The following is a 15,280-nucleotide window of genomic DNA, read 5'->3' on the forward strand; positions in this document are numbered from 1 at the left end:
TCCTGCCTCAGCCTCTCTAGTAATTGGGACAACAGATACACACCACCACACCGAGCTAATTTAATTTAATTTTTTTTTTTTTTTTACATTTTAGTAAAGATGGGGTCTCACTCTGTTGCCCAGGCAGGTCTCAAGTTCCTGGGCTTAAGCAGTCCTCACACCTCGGCCTCCTAAAGTTCTGGGATTATAGATGTGAGCCCCTGTGCCCAGCCAGGCCTGGGTTTTTAATTCTTAATCTGTTACTTTAACAATTTGATGACCTAGAGATAGTTATTTAACCTCTTTGAGTTTTTATTTCCTCAGATGTAAGTAACTCAGTTCACTGAGTTATTTAACCTCTTTGAGTTTTTGTTTCCTCAGATGTAGGTAACTCAGTTCACTGAGTTATTTTTGAGGATTAGTGAGGTAATAGTTCTATGATATTTGATACATAGTAGGCATCAAATAAATATTCAGCCCCAGTTGGGTCAGGTAGCATGTACCTTTAGTCCTAGCTACTGGGGAGACTGAGGTGGGAGGATCCCTTGAGCTCAGGAGTTCGAGGCTGCAGTAAACTATGATGGTGTCACTGTACTTCAGCCTGGGCAGTAGAGAACCCATCTTTTTTTAAAAAAAAAAAAAAAAAAAAAATGGTGGGCACAGTAGGTCACGCCTATAATCCCAGCACTTTGGGAGGCCGAAGTGGAAGGATCATTTGAGCCCACAAGTTCAAGACCAGCCCGGGCAAAATAGGGAGACCCCGTCTCTATTAAAAAAAAAAAATTAGGCATGGCGGCACACGCCTATGGTTGCAGCTACTGGGGGTGCTGAGGTGGGAGGATCGCCTGAACCCAGGAGGTTGAGGCTACAGTGAGCCATGATTGTGCCACTCATTCCAGCCTGGGTGATAAAGTGAGACCCTGTCTTAAAAAAAGAGAACAATGAAGTGCCCCCCCCTTTTTTTTCTTTCTGTGAGACGGAGTCTTGCTCTGTCACCCAGCCTGGAGTGCAGTGGCGCAGTCTCGGCTTAGTGTGACCTCCGCCTCCCGGGTTCAAGCAATTCTCTCAGCCTCCCAAGCAGTTGGGACTACAGGAGCATACCACCACGCCCAGCTCGTTTTTATACTTTTAGTAGAGATGGGGTTTCACCATATTGGTCAGGCTGGTCTTGAACTCCTGACCTCAGGTGATCCACCCGCCTCAACCTCCCAAAGTGCTGGGATTACAGGCGTGAGCCACAGCACCTGGCCCCCTCCACCTGTCTTGAAAGCTCAAGTAGCTTCTTAGTCTTCTGCTTGCTTCCTTTTCTTCCCTCTCCCTCTCTCCCTTCATCCCCTCCTTGCCCACTCCCTCGTTCCCCCTCTCTTCCCTCCTCCTTTCCTTTCTCCCTCCTTTCCTCCCTTTCTCCCTTCCTCCCCTCTCCCCTCCCTTCTCCTTCCCTTCTGCTCTCCTGTCTCCCTTCCTCACCCAAACTGGAGTGCAGTTGCACAGTCATCATAGTTCACTGCAGCCTTGAACTCTTGTGCTCAAGCGATCTTCCCACCACAGCCTCCTGAGTAGCTGGGATTATAGGCATGTACCACTACACCCAGCTAATTTAAAAATATTTATTTATTTATATATTTATTTTTGGTAGTGACAGAGTCTCGCTGTGTTGCCCAGGCTGATCTCAAGCTCCTGGGCCCAAAGCAGTCATCCTGCCTCAGCCTCCCAAAGCACTGGGATTACAATCGCACGTGCTACTGTGCCCAACCAGTGTTTTGCTTTGTAGGTTAAAATTCGGATTCTCTTTTCAACCCTCTGTTTTATTTAAATGATCCTTCTCTGAATTCTCTAAAAATGCTTTGCTTTGCTTTTTTTGAGACAGGGCCTTACTCTTTCACCCAGGCTGGAGAGCAGTGGCATGATCTTGGCTCACTACAGCCTCCAACTCCTTATCCTCCTGTCTCAGCCTCCCAAATAGCTGGGACCACAGGCACATACCACCATGCCTGACTAATTTGTTATTTTTTTGTAGAGAAGGGATCTCACTATGTTACCTGCCGTGGTCCCAAACTCCTGGGCTCCAGTGATCCTTCTGCCTCAGCTTCCCCGAATGCTGAGATTACAGGTGTGAGCTACCATGCCTGGCCACTGCTGTTCTTTAAAAAGTTGTGAAATCATATGACAGAAGGATTCTAAGATCTGACTAGTTCAAAAATAGAAGAATCCATGTTATAGAAAGGTCTTATATTATCACAATGGTCTTTAAGAAATGAAAAAATGAAAGGCCTTAAATTCACAGAGTGTATTACATTGCATATAAACACACCTTCCTGTAGGAGTATAACAGATTAACAGACTTTGAGTTGTCTTGCACTGACCAAGATTTCTGGAAAGTGGTATAAAATATAGCCGAAAGTTCTAACTCAATGGTAGCCCTAGGAAGCACAAAGCGACATAGATAAAATGAAGTATCTAATTTGTTCCACATTTCTTTTGTTGTTGTTGTGATGGAGTATCGCGCTGTTGCCCAGGCTGGAGTGCAGTGGCATGATTTCAGCTTGCTGCAACCTCTGCCTCCTGGGTTCGAGAAATTCTCATGCCCTCAGCCTCTCAGGTAGCTGGGATTACAGGTGTGAGCCACCACCATGCCTGGCTATTTATGTGTGTGTGTGTATATATGTGTGCATATATACACACACATATGTACATACATATACACACATATATACACACATATATACACACACATATATATATATTTTTGAGACGGAGTCTCGTTCTGTCGCCCAGGCTGGAGTGCAGTGGTGCGATGTTTGCTCACACTCACTGCAAGCTCTGCCACTTCCTGGGTTCACGCCATTCTCCTGCCTCAGCCTCCCAAGAAACTGGGACAACAGGCGCCCGCCACCACGCCTGGCTAATTTTTTTGTATTTTTAGTAGAGACGGGGTTTCACCGTGTTCGCCAGGATGGTCTCCATCTCCTGACCTCGTAATCCGCCCGCCTCGGCCTCCCAAAGTGCTGGGATTACAGGCGTGAGCCACTGCGCCCGGCCTATATATAATTTTTTGAGATGGAGTCTCGCCCTCTCGCCCAAGCTAGAGTACAGTGGCACAATCTTGGCTCACTGCAGCCTCTGCCTCCTGGGTTCCAGCAATTCTCCTCCCTCAGCCTCCTGGGTAGCTGGGATTACAGGCGCATGCCACCACGCCTGGCTAATTTTTGTATTTTTAGCAGAGATAGGGTTTCACCGTGTTGACCAGGCTGATCTCGAATTTTTGGCTTCAAGTGATCCGCCCACCTCAGCTTCCCAAAGTGCTGGGATTACAGGCGTGAGCCACTGCACCTGGCCTATATATATATATATATATATATATATTTTTTTTTTTTTTTTAGTAGAGACGGGGTTTCACCACGTTGGCCAGGCTGTTCTTGAACTCCTGACCTCAGGTGATCTGCCCACCTTGGCCTCCCAAAGTGCTGGGATTATGCGCGTGAGCTACCACTCCCGGCCTGTTCCATGTTATTAAAAACTCCTTGGCGATGTTCTCAGATCAGAATTATGGCATCTTTGTTCTTCTAGGACTTCGAGGATTGAGTACCTAAGTTTTCCAGTCTGAGAACTTAGAAAGTGGTGTAGTCAAGTACAGTAGGCTCAAAAAGATCGATCAGAAAACGTTTATATTAACAGCAGGAGAAAAGAGGTAGAGGTCAGGATCTGCCACCAAACAGTAGGGGTTAGGGTTAGGATTACCCTCACAAGTAAAGTGTTGAATGAAGCATTACTCTATTAATTGTAAGGTCAAATTTGTTTTCTATTCCAGGCAGTGAAACATAAGATTGTGAAGAGTACTGTCATTTACAGTTCTTCTTGTAGGATTAAAGGTTTTAATTAAGGATATTTACAGTTCGTCAGCAATTTTAATTGTCAGGAAACCAGAGAGTTATGTGCTCTATTAGTTCATGGTATAGTATAGCATCTGAAATTAGGCTTTTTAACAAACAAGACTTCAGTCTGAAATTCTAAATTCTATATAGCATGTCTGAGTCCGTTACTTTGCTTCATCTATATATTTCAGAGCTGCACCTCTCTCAACATTTATTTTAAAAACTCCCAGTGCGGTGGCTCACACCTGTAATCCCAGCACTTTGGGAGGCTGTGGTGGGTGGATCACTTGAAGTCACACCAGCCCAGCCAACACGGTGAAACCCCATCTCTACTAAAAATACAAAAAAAAAAGTTAGCTGGGCATAGTGGTGCATGCCTGTAGTTCCAGCTACTTGGAAGGCTGAGGCAGGAGAATCGCTTGAACCCGGGAAGCAGAGGTTCCAGTGAGCAGAGATTGTGCCACTGCACTCCAGTCTGGGTGACAGAGCGAGACTGTGTCTCAAAAAATAATAATAATTAGTAAATAAATAAAAACTGTTAAGGGTATACATTTGCAGAACGTGTTTGAGGTAGGGTATGTTTATACTTTAAGCCAATGATTTTCAAAGTATGGTCCCTGCACCAGCAGTATCAGAATTACCTGGGAACTTGTTGGAATTGCAAATTCCTAACACAAATCCCAGACTGGGTTTGAGGCCCAGCAGTCTAGTTTAATAAGCCCTCTTCTAGGTGATTCTGATGCATGAAGAAGTTTGGGAACCCTAGTCTTAAAATTCTAGAACATGGGAATATTATGTAATATTCTATTACAGACTATTCTCTGATATTTAGAATGTTCCACTGATTTTAGGGAGTATATGTATTTTAACTATCCTCAGTGAATCATATAAGCTTTCAGTTGCTGCTCATTCCTTGGGCACTTTTCCCTCATCTCTATTAGAACTCCTGTTATAGCACTTAACTATACTTCATTGCCACCCCTATAGTCTGGGAACTCCAGTATATAAACAGTGAAGACAGAGACCAGTCTGACTCGCTCTGTTGTATCTCCTGTGCTTTGCAAGACAGTTGCCTGGCTCTTAGTAAGTCCTCCATAGTGGTTAATGATTGTACCTATTATAGCTCTCCTTTCATCTGCCTCTCCATACCGTAGGAAGCACTCAAACACTTGCAGTCACTCAATGAATGAAGTTGCTTAATGGTAGGAAATCTTTTTGTATGCCAAGTTTCTATCTAATGAAACTGTCTTAACCTGCGAATTGAAAGTACTTTTGGGTGATGATGGATATGTCTGTGGCCATGATGGTGGTGATCGTTTCATGGGTGTATACTTATCTCCAAACTCATCATGAATTGTATACATTAATTATGTATGGGTTTTTATGTATCAGTTATACTTCAATAAAATGTTTTTTTAGAAAGTACCTTGTGGCTGGGCCGGGCGCGGTGGCTCACGCCTGTAATCCCAGCACTTTGGGAGGCTGAGGCAGGTGGATCACCTGAGGTCGGGAGTTCAAGACCAGCCTGACCAACATGGAGAAACCCCGTCTCTACTAAAAATACAAAATTAGCTGGGCATGGTGGCACATGCCTGTAATCCCTGCTACTTGGAAGGCTGAGGCAGGAGAATCGCTTGAACCCAGGAGGCAGAGGTTACGGTGAGCCAAGATTGCACCATTGCACTCCAGCCTGGGCAACAGGAGTGAAACTCCGTCTCAAAAAAGTACCTGGTGCATTTTGTATCGTTTAGACATTGGCTGAATTTGAGCTAGATAATGGTGACGATATATTAAGTACTTTATGAAAAATTGCCTTTAATTAGGCATATCTACATATTTTATTAACTTCTCTTACGTCACACGACTAGTGAGTAGCAGAATAAGAACAAGGTCTTTCAGACTCTTAAGGACTAGTATCTAGAGTACTAATGTCACTGTGGAACTTTAATGGAACTATCCATTGTATATTTAGATTATTGATTTTTGCTTTTTTCAAGGTAAGATTATATTTTGTCTTGATGCAGATTTTAATTTTTTGTTTGTTTCTTTATTCTCCTTTCCCCATCTCACCCAATTAATTTTGTTAAATCGATTTAAGAAACATTTAAATGTCTCTATTCTCACGTGAGGCTTCAGGTGAGGTTAGAAGAGCACTGCTTTTATTAGAAGCAGGCTTTGGGCTTTCTAATCAACTTCATATAACTTTAGTACTTTCAGCTAGTTTCTTTCTGAAATTGGCACATTCATGTGTACTATTTGGTCTCACTATATGGTACTTCATGTTATTGCTTTAAGCAGACTTCAAAATTTGCTTTTATTTACCAGAGCAAAAATTTAAATTGTTTTTCCTATTCAGAAATTGAGAAGATTCAGAAAGGAGACTCAAAAAAGGACGATGAAGAGAATTACTTGGATTTATTTTCTCATAAGAACATGAAACTGAAAGAGCGAGTGCTGATACCTGTCAAGCAGTATCCCAAGGTAAGGCAAAAAGTGCCTTGCATCTTTGAGTTATCTTTATAGTTACGAGAGAGTCATGGACTCTTGGGGATTGTGATGCTTTAGAAACTTAAGCCTGTGAAGCTTCTCTTTCATGCTTGCAGTAGCTGTTTCTGGCAATTGAAATATCTAAGTTCTTAACTAAACATAGTTATAGCCAGGAAGGAAATGTAATAATCTTTTTATTATCAAAAAGTTTCTTTCTCTAATGACTGCTCAGGCTACAAGTTCAAAGAAAAAAAAAAAAATAAAACCTGAAGAGTTGCTCTCTGTCAAAAGACTAACCTGAAATCTAAATAAAAGGAAATATAATACAAATCCTCAATTGGATGAAGTTAATTTTATTTTCTTACTAAAAGTTTACTTTTAAGTAAATGCTTTTTTTCTTCCTTTTTTTTTTTTTTTTTTAAGGAAAGCAATTAGTTACATTTAGTTTATCCAGCGTGCTATCAAAGGGTGCTATATAGTCTCTTCTGTTCTGAGGTCACTGCGTTAACAATGTTTATGTATGTTAAGGCATGCATAAACAGGCACAGTGGCTCATGCCTGTAATGCCAGCACTTTGGGAGGCCAATGCAGGCAGATTACTTGAGCCCAGGAATTCAAGACCAGCCTAAGCAACATAGCAAAACCCTATCTCTACAAAAAATACAAAAATTAGCCTGATATGGTGATGTGCACCTATAGTCCCGGCTACTCCAGAGGCTGAGGCGGGAGGATCACTTGAGCCCAGGAAGTCGAGGCTGCGGTGAGCCATGATCATGTCACTACACTTTGGCCTGGGCAACAAAGTGAGAGCCTGTCTCAAAATAAAGTAAAAAATAAAATAGTAAAGGTCTTAGTGTATTATGGAAGATGGCCAGAATACATCAGAAAAGCCAAATTCAGGTCTAGGAACTGCCACTTTCTAGTTTCATAATCTTAAACTAATCACTTTGTTAATATGGCTTCAGCGTCCTTCAGTAAAACGGGAATGGTAATACTCTACCTTTGCAGGGTTGTTTAAAATCAAATGAGATAATTTATGTGGAGATGTTTTTATATAGTAGCATGTATATTTAGAAATCCTTTATTTTCTGTCAGTTCAATTTTGTGGGGAAGATTCTTGGACCACAAGGGAATACAATCAAAAGACTGCAGGAAGAAACTGGTGCAAAGATCTCTGTGTTGGGAAAGGGCTCAATGAGAGACAAAGCCAAGGTAAGCTCACATTAGTGAGGCAAGAGGACATCCTAATGCCTTCTACTTGTCCAGAATGCAGTATAGATGCCTTGTAGAGGCAAGAATTTTGTGTATGTACAGAATGTGGCTCCTTTAAGTTTGCATTGGGTGCAAGAGATTATACACCAAGTTAATTTACTTGCTTGGCAACCCTGGAAGAGCCTAGGTGTGCCCTGGTGATAGTTTTCTTTTGGACTTTTGACTGCATAGTAATAGACACAGCAGTAGCATCTTGCGCATTGGTAGGATTGTCTGGGAAAACTTGAAAGGGGAGCTGGATATACTAAAACTTAGTCTAAAGCAGACAAAAGACACTAAAAGGCAAACAGCACACCCCCTTTTTTGTAACCTGGAAAAGTGAGAACAATAGTGTTGTGAGAGCAGAAGAGTTTGAGGATTAGTTGGTTGGTTTTATAGCCGGCTGGAATGTGAGGCTCACTAAAAGAATGTATTCCAAAAGGAGCCATGAGTAATCCTGACTACAGAATCTAATGAGTCTTTTCCCATGCCATAGCCGCATATACTGTATACTCTGTGACAAGAAACTTCTCACCAAAACAGAATGGTCTTAGCCTTCTGGGGTCACCTTATTTGATGAGATATGCCTGCTACAGTCCGAAAACCTATTCTTTCAATCCTCCATTTATGTAGCCTAATGGACACGTGTTTGTTTTCTCAGGTCATTTCTTACTAGATGCATATAGTTAGGGCTGAAGTGTGTTGTTCTAGCTAATGAGATTTACATGAGCTTTTCTTCTCTCTGTCCTGACTTCTTTCTTCCCCTAGCACTCCCTAGACCATATAAGCAGATAAGCAGAGCTCGTGGTGATTAACAGCTCTACCTGAGATTTAAAAACAAATGCTTGGCACACAGCTATTATCTGAATAGAGACTAGAATTAAGTTTTTCTTCTTTATGCTTTTAGTAAGAGCTCCAGTGGCTATCTCAGGGATTTAAGATGACAATTAACTGTTAGCAGCAGACCATGTGCAAGTTTAGCAGGCTGTGCAAATTACTGTTCTTCAGAGCTTGTTTCACTTTTTTTTTTTTCTTGAGACGGAGCCTTGCTCTTGCCCAGGCTGGAGTGCAGTGGCGCAACCTCCAACTCCCGGGTTCAAGTGATTCTCCTGCCTCAGCCTCCTGAGTAGCTGGGATTACAGGCAAGCACCACCATGCCCGGCTAATTTTTGTATTTTTAGTAGAGGTGAGGCTTCATCACGTTGGTCAGGCTGGTCTGGAACTCCTGACCTAGTGATCCGCCCACCTCGGCCTCCCAAAGTGCTGGGATTACAGGCATGAGCCACCATGCCTGGCTGCTTGTTTTACTTTCTTAAACTTTACTGTTTTTCTTTCTTTTTCTTTTTTTTTTTTTTTTAAATTCTTCTCAGCTCATACCAATTAAACTTTACTGTTAGTTTAATTAGACATTGGGGATATTTCTTGCTGTTCCTTTGGCTTAGAGGTAAAGGTGTTGTTTTCTCCCTAGTCCATGTGGTGTGACGTTTCTCTGCATTTTTCCATAGGAGGAAGAGCTGCGCAAAGGTGGAGACCCCAAATATGCCCACTTGAATATGGATCTGCATGTCTTCATTGAAGTCTTTGGACCCCCATGTGAGGCTTATGCTCTTATGGCCCATGCCATGGAGGAAGTCAAGAAATTTCTAGTACCGGTAAGGAAATCCATATCCTGTGTCTTCTGAGCAAAAGAGAACTGGGATCTTATGCTGTTGTGAAGGTAGGGTTTCTTAACTAAGGTCTCTGCATAACCTGTATGTATACCAAATTCTGCATTTATGTTCATTTTCCTGCGGTAGTTCATTGCTTGTACCTAGTTCTCCAAGCATTATGCTCCAAGGCCACTCTGTCCCTCCTTGTCTAATGTGGTAGTCATTGTGTACCGGTATCTGTTGTCAGTATCTCGGGTCCACAATGTGCCTGCATTCTGATACTTGGTTAACTACGGTTTAACAGGGTCTTCACCTAGCTGAGTATTTTGGTAGTAGTGTGGAACAAGGAGATTGCATTAAGAAGGTGACTAAGGTGCGTCCCTGCACTCGAGAAGTTTATGCTGTAGAGAGTAGAGGCTAGCAGCAAGAAGCTTATAGCATCTAGTGTTACTGAGTTAAATTCTGACCTGAGCACACTCAGGGATTTCTTTCCTGGAGGAGTTTGCTGAGGACAAGTTTGGTTTGGAAGAGGTTGACTGTTGATGTTTCACGGATTGGTGAGCAGCTTTTTTCAGACTATAACTGAGGACTAGATAGAGATGGGACAGGCCAGTTTATCTATCTTGCTTATTACTATCTTTGAATACTTGGTTGGAACGTTACTTTGAATAAATAGGAAATGGTACTGTTTTTGCCTTTTAGCAAGGCCAGGTGGTTGTCAGAGTTAACATACTACTGTTGAATATTTAATAACAAGGATGAATCTGGAAGCTTATGAAGGATTTGGAATATTATTCAACTAGAATTGAGTAAGTGTCATGTTTTCATCAGAAAACTGAGAGGAGGTAAGATACAGTCCTTGGTTTTCTTGAATGTTAAATGAGGGAGTTGGAACTAAATGTAGTGTCAGAGGATGTGAAAATTGATAGAGCAAAAATTTATAGGCAGTGTGGGCCGGACACGGTGGGTAACGCCTATAATCCCAACAATTTGGGAGGCCGAGGTGGGCAGATCACCTGAGGTCGAGAGTTCGAGACCAGCCTGACCAACGTGGTGAAACCCCGTCTCTACTAAAAATTAGCCGGGCGTGGTGGCGCCCAGCTACTCAGGAGGCTGAAGCAGGAGAATCGCTTGAACCCGGGAGGCAGAGGTTGCGGTAAGCCGAGATTGTGCCATTGGACTCCAGCCTGGGCAACAAGAGTAAAACTCCTTCTCCAAAGAAAATAAAAATTTCAGGCATTTTGTACCCGTAATGCTGAACTCCAAGGATGCCAACAGTCTCAAATGTCTTCGCAGCTGCTTTGCTTTCAAGTACCTCATCTTCATTAGAATGTTCGACGTGAAACAGACCATTTGACATATCCTAGAGAAAAACACAGCTGGTTAATCTTACTCAAGGGAATTCTTTTTACTTTTTTTGGGGTGTTCTATTGATCACCCAAGCATTCAATTTCCAAAGGACTACAGAGGGAATACCCATCTCCTCTCTTTATTGTTAGTCTCCCTCATATTCCTCAGAAGGGTTAGGTTTATGAGGCTTCCATGTAAGTGAATCTTTTGAAAAAGATGCCTGCCGGGGAGATGTGGGTTTCCTCAGTGTTGCTGTGGTAGTTGGAGGAGTCTGAGGAATGGTCTGGCATTAGTTACTTGATTCTCCAAGGTGTGAGTCTCAAGCAGCAGTAATGTGTAAGGTAGGAGGAGCCGGACAATTGAGGGGGGCATCAAAGACTAGCATCATCTATTGAAACTGTATACATCTGGGATGTGTAAAAATGCATGAAGTATTAAGACTGAATGGCTCTCAACAGGAAGTGTGAAAAGATTTGCAAATGGCATTTGGCTTGATTTTTCCCTCTTGTGGAGGAAAAATAAGTGAGATTATTTTTGCATCTGTGACCAGAGCCCTCCATTTTCCCCTTAGAATAATTAATTTTACCAGTAATGCCTCACAGTGCAGTAGAAAGAGCACTGGACCATGTATATCTGTCTCTGTATGTCTTCCTGGACAGGTTATCATTTCATTTTTCTGAACTTCAGGTTTTTCATCCAAACATTTCTTTTTTTTTTTTTTTTTTGAGACGGAGTCTGGCTCTGTCGCCCGGGCTGGAGTGCAGTGGCCGGATCTCAGCTCACTGCAAGCTCCGCCCCCCGGGTTTATGCCATTCTCCTGCCTCAGCCTCCCGAGTAGCTGGGACTACAGGCGCCCGCCGCCTCGCCCGGCTAGTTTTTTGTATTTTTTAGTAGAGACGGGGTTTCACCGTGTTCGCCAGGATGGTCTCGATCTCCTGACCTCGTGATCTGCCCGTCTCGGCCTCCCAAAGTGCTGGGATTACAGGCTTGAGCCACCGCGCCCGGCCGTCATCCAAACATTTCTTAAATATCTGTCAGATGTCTGATACTATGCTTCGGTGTAAAGTTACAAAAATGGCTCCTGAAGAGCTTACAGTTTAGTGACAGACAATTCTAAAATGATGTGGTAAGTGCTTGCATGTAGGGAATTACGTGGTACTTTGAGAAAAGAGGAGTTGTAGGAGTGGCATCAAGAGAAGGTTTTTCAAGAGACACTTATTTAGACAAGTCTTACAAGGATGAGTTAAGAATCCCTCAGGTGGACAAAAAAGACAGTATAAGGACAAAAAAGCCTGTTGATCCAACACCTAGATTTTGAGACAGGTAATTCTGAATTCACATCTAGAGTCTGCCATTTATTAGCTCTATGTTCTTAAGCTGGTTGATGTATACTCTTTGAGTCTGTTTTCTTAACTGTAAAATGTGGAGATCTGCCTACTTCAGGGACATTTTGAAGATAAAACTGAAAAGTCTATATAAAGTTTATTATATGGAGCCAAGTGCATACAGCTCCATTAATGGTAGTGGCTTTTATTATTCCAGGAAGAGGAAACTATTTGCAAAGAATGGATGTGTAAGAGTATGCCAGGCTCTGAACTACAAGTTGTTCAGTCTGGCTTGTGGAGAGGTTATATATATATAGAACGAATGGAAGTGATCCAGAGAGCTAGGCAGGGAGCACATTATGAATAATGAGGAGTCTGCCGTCAAGACTTTTCTCAAAGAGGTGACAGGTAGGGTGCCATTTGACTTCAGAGAATGAATGATGTGAGACCTCATCTGGGCTCTCAAAGCTGTTCTTAGAATTCAAGGCTCCCATGGGCCGGATGGTTTCTCAGTAGAAACTGTAGATATTACACAATACTCGTATCTTTCATTCCCAGGACATGATGGATGATATCTGCCAGGAGCAATTTCTAGAGTTGTCCTACTTGAATGGAGTACCTGAACCCTCTCGTGGACGTGGGGTGCCAGTGAGAGGCCGAGGAGCTGCACCTCCTCCACCACCTGTTCCCAGGTAAAAATAATGGAGACACCCAGAAACAAGATGTAAATTTGACTACTAGTATCATCTCTTTTAGTGGTGCTCTTATGTCTCGCTTAGGAAGGGTCTCAGGATTTGTACGTTGCATCGAGAATAGAATTCTACAACCAGACATGATGGTTCACGCCTGTAATCCCAGCATTTTGGGAGGCTAAGGCAGGCAGATCACCTGACATTAGGAGTTTGAGACCGGCCTGGTCAATGTGGCGAAACCCCGTCTCTACTAAAAATACAAAAATTAGCCGGGTGTGGTGCTATACACCTGTAATCCCAGCTACTCAGGAGGCTGGGGCAAGAGAATTGCTTGAACCCAGGAGACAGAGGTTGCAGTGAGCCAAGATCATGCCACTGCGCTCCAGCCTGGGTGATAGAGCAAGACTCCATTTCAAAAAAAAAAAAGTTCTAGCTCTTGGGCACTTTGACGATAGCCAAGTGCTGCAGTCTAGGTGAAACTTTTGGTCGTCTAATTTTGGACAATCCTAGCATTTTTTAATGGTCTGACTTTAAAATTCTACCTTTTGTGACTGACCTTTATGGAGTATTCAGACTCTCCAGACCTACCCAAGGCAGTGCAGTGATGAACTAACTGGTCCACTGTAGGACCTGGGGGATCTTGCAGTGTGGGTCCTTTACCCTGTACATTCCTCCGTGCTTTAATAATAGTTAAGGCTTCATGAAATCTGCTTAACTCCAGAATTTATAAACAAATCAGAACATAAAAGTCTGTTTATAAAAAGCTCCATTTAAAATAAACTTTCATTTTGTAGGGGCCGTGGTGTTGGACCACCTCGGGGGGCTTTGGTACGTGGTACACCAGTAAGGGGAGCCATCACCAGAGGTGCCACTGTGACTCGAGGCGTGCCACCCCCACCTACTGTGAGGGGTGCTCCAGCACCAAGAGCACGGACAGCGGGCATCCAGAGGATACCTTTGCCTCCACCTCCTGCACCAGAAACATATGAAGAATATGTAAGAAATTTGAACAATGTGCCCTTTCCCAATACCTAGAAGGCTGCCAAAGGAAATTGAATGACAGGGCCTCGGTCCTTTATGTGGGTGTCATGGGCTGCCTGTAAGATTTGCAATCTGCCCTCTTCTCTTGCAGTGAATGTTGAACTATTAGAAGATTTTTCCATTTTAGGCATGGTTTTACTATAGGCCTGTAGATTAAATAAGAAATAAGATGTACCTTAATGTAGTGTTTTATAATGAATTTCTTACTACTAGTACTGATAATACTAAAGTTCGATTTTGTACTTCCTGCCCACACTTGTTCTATGGCATATCGTATTTGTTTGGGTTTTCTTTGTTTAGTAACCCTTTCTCTTTTGGCTATCCTACAGTTAGGCATTAACATTTTGGAGGGAAATGTCATGTCCTTTTAATTCAGAAGCCTACCTACTCCCATGGGATGTAATTACCTTTCCTACTCTATGATTTTGATCTTTTATTTCTTTTTTTTTTTTTTTTTTTTGGTTGTTGTTGTTCTAGGGATATGATGATACATATGCAGAACAAAGTTACGAAGGCTACGAAGGCTATTACAGCCAGAGTCAAGGGTGAGTCAGGCAGTATAAGCACTGTTTTGTGTCCTAAGGATGGATGGAGGGAGTTGGAGGAACAGAGAGATTTAGACAGCACAACCCTGAGGAGCAGAATGGTTCACCTTTTGAGGATATCTCCTGTGCAACCCCCACAACTCTGACTGGTCTTGAACTTGAGTTCAAGCAGTCCTGCCACTTTAGCCTCCCTAGTAGCTGGGGTTACAGGTGCATGCCACCATGCAATGCTTTCCTCTGCTTTTGACGTCTGTGAAGCACACACTTGGGTTTGTAAATTTGGATAACTGAACCTTAAATTTTAATTTAGAACCTGAGAGTAACAGATGAAAAATTTCCAAGCTGACTACATGGAAACAAGGAGAAATGCCTTTACATTATTTTGATTTATTATTTTAAAATATCAAAACCACATTAAAGTTGATAAAATTTTACAAGAAACTTGAATTCCATTACCATAACTTAGCTTCTTTTCTGCATTTCTCTTTAAGACTATTTCCTTGTGTGTCCATATATATAGCTTACCTGTGAATTGATTGAAAAAGAGTCCCAGAATTCTACAGCAGTGATAAGACAGTTCTTTTTTCCTTCTGGTGAGCCCTATGAGTACATGTATATGTATGCTATATTAAAAGGGTCGATTTAGGATTGTGCTTTTTCACTTTATATTCTGTGGTATCCATTTTTCTTTGCAGTAGTTGTCATAATTATTTTATAAGTACATACTATATACATATATTGGAAATATTTTGTGGTTTAGGGATGGGGCAGAATAAGTATTTTCCTGTATTAATACACATAGTAAAATGACTGAAATGTGGAAGTATTTGAGAGAAAGGTGAAACTAAAACATACTTACTCTGTAGCTTCCTAACACTCTGTCTTTGGCTTTCAGGGACTCAGAATATTATGACTATGGACATGGGGAGGTTCAGGATTCTTATGAAGCTTATGGTATGTCTTTATCTCTGTGGTGGGGCAGAATGTACAAGTAAGTGCCTGGGAGAATGCTGGTGACTAAAGTATTGAGAGTCAGGCAAACACACCTAAGGATAAACCTTTAGAAGGCCAAGATTTTGCTAGATGTGA

The 15,280-nt window shown here is 42.3% G+C and overlaps 1 protein-coding gene across 2 annotated transcripts in view; it reads left to right on the top strand.

The window, feature by feature from the left end:
• Window positions 1-15,280, top strand: part of KHDRBS1 (KH RNA binding domain containing, signal transduction associated 1) — a 45,973-nt gene that overhangs the window by 8,962 nt on the left and 21,731 nt on the right. For both annotated transcript variants that reach the window (XM_031666552.1, XM_031666553.1), the window contains exons 2-8: window positions 6,208-6,332; window positions 7,434-7,550; window positions 9,095-9,241; window positions 12,472-12,605; window positions 13,400-13,601; window positions 14,124-14,191; window positions 15,087-15,145. In XM_031666552.1, the coding sequence (XP_031522412.1) occupies window positions 6,208-6,332; window positions 7,434-7,550; window positions 9,095-9,241; window positions 12,472-12,605; window positions 13,400-13,601; window positions 14,124-14,191; window positions 15,087-15,145 (852 nt within the window). The remainder of the gene's footprint in view (window positions 1-6,207; window positions 6,333-7,433; window positions 7,551-9,094; window positions 9,242-12,471; window positions 12,606-13,399; window positions 13,602-14,123; window positions 14,192-15,086; window positions 15,146-15,280) is intronic.

This window comes from Papio anubis, chromosome 1 (genome assembly GCF_008728515.1).
Source record: "Papio anubis isolate 15944 chromosome 1, Panubis1.0, whole genome shotgun sequence".
Classification (NCBI taxonomy): Eukaryota; Metazoa; Chordata; class Mammalia; order Primates; family Cercopithecidae; genus Papio; species Papio anubis.